This window comes from Anastrepha ludens, chromosome 3, assembly GCF_028408465.1.
Source record: "Anastrepha ludens isolate Willacy chromosome 3, idAnaLude1.1, whole genome shotgun sequence".
NCBI lineage: Eukaryota > Metazoa > Arthropoda > Insecta > Diptera > Tephritidae > Anastrepha > Anastrepha ludens.
This window is the reverse complement of record NC_071499.1, coordinates 39,111,099-39,116,919: the sequence shown is the minus strand read 5'-3', so window position 1 is coordinate 39,116,919 and position 5,821 is coordinate 39,111,099. Positions and strand designations below refer to the sequence as shown.

At 39.1% G+C, this 5,821-nt stretch overlaps 1 protein-coding gene across 1 annotated transcript; it reads right to left on the bottom strand.

Annotated features, from left to right (window-relative positions):
• Positions 1–3,808: 3,808 nt before the first annotated feature.
• LOC128857788 (uncharacterized) lies at positions 3,809–5,821 on the bottom strand. Its single transcript, XM_054093542.1, has 2 exons — positions 4,947–5,821; positions 3,809–4,884 (listed from the first exon to the last, which is right to left on the bottom strand). Exons 1-2 carry the CDS (start codon positions 5,679–5,681, stop codon positions 4,231–4,233), a joined length of 1,389 nt encoding a protein of 462 aa, XP_053949517.1. The 5' UTR covers positions 5,682–5,821; the 3' UTR covers positions 3,809–4,230.

Below are 5,821 nucleotides of genomic sequence, written 5' to 3'. Positions count from 1 at the left end.
GGATTTTAAAACACGCGACCTTCAAATAGTGGCTAGCAATTATCCAGGTAAAGTAAGCGTATAATTAAATATTCTACTGAAATAATACTGGTTGAACACACGGGCTGAAAAGTGCCGAGCCTAACAAAGATAACTCACTTTTTTTTTTAAACTTAGCTTTATTCATCAATGTGATGTCCATCAAGAACAACGCAATACTTCTAGCGCCGCTCTAACATTTCAATACCACTTTTGTAGAACGATTTATCTTTTGCCTCAAAATAGGACACAGTTTCAGCGATAACCTCTTCATTCGAGCGAAAATTCTTCCAGCCAGTAGTCGCTTGAAAGCCTTGAAATCCAACGTAGAATCTCTCTTGCCAACAAGTGATACTTTGGACTAAGTAGGGAAATAAGTAGTCAAATCCTCTCTCGAAGAACAAAACTAACACTGTACAAGGCTCTTGTCATGCCCGTTCTAACGTATGGCGCAGAAGCTTGACCGATGACAACATCCGATGAAGCGACGCTTGGAGTGTTTGAGAGAAAGATTCTGCGACGGCGAATATCGCAGGCGATGGAACAATGCTGTATGAGCTTTACGGCGCAATAGACATAGCGCAGCGAATAGAGATCCAGCGGCTACGTTGGCTGAGTCATGTCATCCAAATGGTTACAAACGCTCCAGCTCTGAAAGTGTTCGATGCGGTGCCAGCTGGTGGTAGCAGAGGAAGAAGAAGACCTAATCTGCGTTGAAAACATCAGGGGGAGAAGGACTGGACTTCACTTGGTGTTTCCGACTGGCGCCGGTTAGCACGAGAAAGAAACGACTGGGGCGCTTTGCTAAACTCGGCCAAAATCGGGCAAGCGGTTATCGCGCCAATTAAGAAGCAGAAGCAGTCGCTGGGAGCCAAATCTGGCAAAAACTGTGGATGTGAGAGCATTTCAAAGTTCAATTAATGTAGTTTTGCCATCGTTTTGATTGACTTGTTGCACGGTGCGTTGTCTTGATGAAAAAAAACCAATGAGCAAACGCGGCACCCACTTTGAACAGAGCTTTCCCAGAGCTAAATGTTCATGCAATATAAGGCCTACTCAACCTTTGGATATCTTCACGATATCAGCTAACTCACGCATCTTTACTTTTCGATCATTCAAAACGATTTTGTGGATTTTTTTCATGTTTTCTGGTGTTACCGGCTCATTAGGACGTTCAAAGTCAGCAAACCATCTTCTTCTTCTTAATTGGCGCTATAACCGCTTACGCGATTTTGGCCGAGCTTAACAAAGCGCGCCAGTCGTTTCTTTCTCGTGCTAACCGGCGCCAGTTGGACACACCAAGTGAAGCCAAGTCCTTCTCCACCTGATCTTTCCAACGCAGAGGAGGCCTTCCTCTTCCTCTGCTACCACCAGCTGGTACCGCATCGAATACTTTCAAAGCCGGAGCGTTTGTATCCATTCGGACGACATGACCCAGCCAACGAAGCCGCTGGATCTTTATTCGCTGCGCTATGTCTATGTCGCCGTAAAGCTCATACAGCTCATCGTTCCATCGCCTGCGATATTCGCCGTTGCCAACGTGCAAAGGTCCAAAAATCTTACGCAGAATCTTTCTCTCGAACACTCCAAGCGTCGCTTCATCGGATGTTGTCATCGTCCACGCTTCTGCGCCATACGTTAGGACGGGCATGATGAGAGTCTTGTAGAGTGTTAGTTTTGTTCGTCGAGAGAGGACTTTACTGCTCAGTTGCCTACTTAGTCCAAAGTAGCACTTGTTGGCAAGAGAGATTCTGCGTTGGATTTCAAGGCTGACATTGTTATCGGTGTTAATGCTGGTTCCTAAATAAACGAAGCAAACCATCGCTTTGTAGTTATTTCTGATGTAGCGGAGTAACCAATTAATGAATAGGATGTAATGAAATTTTAAGGTTAGTACTAATTGAGAAGGCGATGAAGGCAATAAAACTAGTACCATCTATGTGTTAGGCCCGGGACTTTTCAGCCCATGTGTTATTATTTTCTAAATTAGTTTAATTTTTAATTTTCTTACGCTTCCTTTTATAAAGGGCCTTTCAAAAGACGGGTCTGGATGTTTTTTTAAGATAAAATTTGTAAAAATTTGGAATGTTTCAGGTTTCACTATTTTAATTCAAAATACGGCTCTTATTCAATTATAAGTGAACAATAGCACCATCTAAATGTCCACCATTAAATGTCCGCCAAGCAGTCGATTCATGAGTGCCTAATTGTTGAGAACGTCGAGATGTCGATGTTAAAGGTTGTTCAGCAACACTTTGTGCTACAGCAGCAATATTCTCCTTTTTTTATCCTCGACAGAACCAGTTTCTGGATTTTTTTTCACCAAACTTTGAGTTGTCGACGCATTCGGACGATTATTTCAACTAAACTTTCGGACGGGGATTTTTTAGTCCAAATTTTTACTATTAATGAAAACATTGTTTTATCGAAGGCCAATTTAACTCATTTTAAAAACCACAAAAATTCTATCGAACCTCACTTTTTGGTTTTTTCAAGCGAAACAGTGCGAGTACCTTAAAATATTAGCATCTGATGGGGGGGGGGAAAGTAATTAAACTGATGCCTCCCGAATAATAGCGTTGCTGAAGTGAAAGGGTCTAAGCCGGAGCCTGAGCCATTGAGCCTAATAACTAAAGTGAATCTTCAAATTGTCACTTCGTCACAATTACTTTCATTTTGTAAGGAAAAAATAAAATTAATAAAATTGTAGAAATAGGCAGAATAGAAGTAAAGGAAAAATCATCACTTCTAACCGTTAATTCCGTATACGCCTTATCGTGCTTAATATTTCGACGAAAATATTAAAATAGGTCTGTTCATGATAACAAATTTCAAATTTTAAATTGTAACAAATGTTGCAAATTATCAAGTGCAAATTGCAAAAAACACTTGCAAAGTAGGGGAAAGTGAGAGAGCAAAATGGCATTTCATTTTGAGGAGAAGTTGCAAGTTTTTAATGGATAAATTTTTACTTGTAAGAATTTGCAAGTGAGAAAAACAGCTGATCGCAAAGTAAAAATAAACGAGAATGAAAATTTGCGAATTGCAATTGCTGATAGAATATTCTTCATCTGACAGCAATGATGAAATGGGACAATGGGCCGCAGCTAATCAGCCAAGTATCAGCAACAGGTCATCAAAAAGTAACAAGATCGCAATCAAGGCGCATTCATTAAAGGTGGTATCACTAGACCAGCAACAACGATTTGCCTTGGTCGCAATATTGTTGTAATTATTGAGTGCTGCAAACCGACCCAAAGTGTTAACATTTGGTTGATTGAACGTATAATTGATGAACACCAATGTTGCCAGAATTGAGAACGTGATGATATCCCTCAAAAAGTAACACCGTCGCAATCATTGAAGCTCCCGTACCGTTTGGTAAATCTATTTTGAAAGACTAGGGATGAAGAACTAAGTATGATTTCCTAATTTTAACCGAGTACTCTCTCACACTTACTCAAATTAGCAAAACAACTACCACACTCCAGGGATCTCATCATGCCCGTCCTAACGTATGACGCAAAAGCGTGAACGATGTCATCCGATGAAGCGTCGCTTAGAGTGTTTAAGAGAAAGTTTCATGCAGTTTCATATGTTTATATAAATAACCGGCATGCGCCTTTTGTATTCTCTATATGCCATATACATGTCGACTTGTTTCGACATTCCTTCCCCACAGAAATGTGATTTATATCATACGCTTCACAAAAGTATCAGTAGAAAGTCTGCTGACAATTTCTTCGACCTTCTTTTTAACTTTCTTACAGATCATAACTGAAATATTGCATTTACTTTAGTTTAATTCATTAAATTTATATTTACACCAATAAAATTTTGAGAACTTCATTAAATTAAAATTTGTCGCTTTTAAAAACACAACTAAATACTACAGAAGTGATTTTTAATGAATGATTTAGTTTTTTTTTTTTTTTTTTTTAAGCAAAATATAATATTGTAACAAATAATCAGTATAATTTAAGAGTAAAAATTCAATCGTTTTCTGATAGTCAATAACTTAAATATAGTTTGTGTTATATTGGTATCGATATTGCCCTTCGACCTCATATATCCACACTCTGTGCACAGATTGTGATGTATTTATACATATGCAAACTAATTAAAGGTACAATTAATACATTAAAACTGCTTAAAATGTATGTAACAGTTCCAACCCACTAACGAAGTTTAAGCTATATTTGGGTTAGTTGTTTAACCTTTCTTGGAATGTTTTGTTTTTTTGCCTTTCTTTCCAGCCACGCATGGATACACGTAATCTCCTAATACAACCGAAGTAGGTGAAACAGGTGAACGAGCAGATTTCTTTTCCTTCTCAACTTTAATTGATATTTTCGGTGAAACAGGATTTTTCTTTATCGTGATCACTTTTTCCAGTTGCTGATCCTGCCCTTTTTTTTCTAATTCATTTTCCTTCTCATTTGCTTTAATTTTGTCATTGGCAATTGCTGCATGTGGTTTGAGTTTCCAACGCATTTCTGCCTCTAGTTGTAACTGAGCTGGATCTCCACTGAACATTTCAAAGCCTAACTCCATATTGTTGAGATCAAAGTCGCGACTTACAGAACACATTTCAATGCCGCCATAATAGAGTTCACCAGAAGTTACGTGCACAGATTTATCTAAGAAAAATACAGTTTGCATCCAGTGCGTACGCATTGCACAAGGGTCCGTGCTAAAACCCATTGGCGTATGCGACTTTGTAAAGAATACATGAAAATATGTAACGATGCCATCCATGTAACCGCTGCGTCGCATTTCCAACATATATTTACAACGGAAATTTAAATCCTTCCTTGTAGCTGTGTACATGTTCAGGTACTTAATGCCAAATTGTGTACTCAACAACTATAAGAAAAAAAAACGAGTTTTCAGACAAATTTCATTTGTGAATAAATTCTTGCGCCTACTTGCTGTGGCTGCACCAACTGAAAACTCGGTTCGGACAATGCACACTCACGCATGCACTTCATATTTACGCCATATACATCGTTCCACCATTCCACCCGCTCATTTTTAATTTTATTTTCCTCCACAGCAGCCATAAATAATTTTGCTACATCCGGCAAAATTATGCCATTCTCCTTCTTCAGCCATTTGTCACGGGCATAAATTACCATGCCGCAAGCCGCCTGAAACAACATGGAATAGCCCAACCAATTGCAGATAATAATATCGACCTCCGCAACTGGCAATTCTATATTCGCCAAAGATCCCTTAATTACGTGTATCACACCGGCATAGCCATTGTCACGCACAATTTGTTCTGTATAGTCTAAAACATTTGAGGAATCTACAGCATAAACATGAGCAGCACCAGCCTTAGCGGCGAACAGTGAGAGAATGCCAGCGCCGCAACCTATGTCCAATACCGTCCGTCCTCGAAACAGATGTTTATTTTGTATTATGGCCGCCTGGTAGAAATTGATGCAGCAAAAGTCCTTCAATTGCTCACCAATCACTTCTACGTGGGCATTGGTATCCATTTGAAAATCGCGGGAGGTCATAGAGTATACAGGTTTTGCTGGCAAATTGACGAATTTTGGAGACCGACACATCTGTTCTTGTTTTAGAGTCTTCGCCTTATGTTTTGTGGGAGTGAACTGTGGAGTTGACCTGCGCGCATCACCCCTTCGCGTCATCATTGTAAAAACACACAAATTTTTCGAAAATAAACTCTTTCAAATTAAGTTAAGTACAATTCATATGATTTTTAACGGAAAAGCGACAATTTTGGCGCAGAATGCAAACAGGACATTCAAATGTTTCTTCTTATTAAATTACA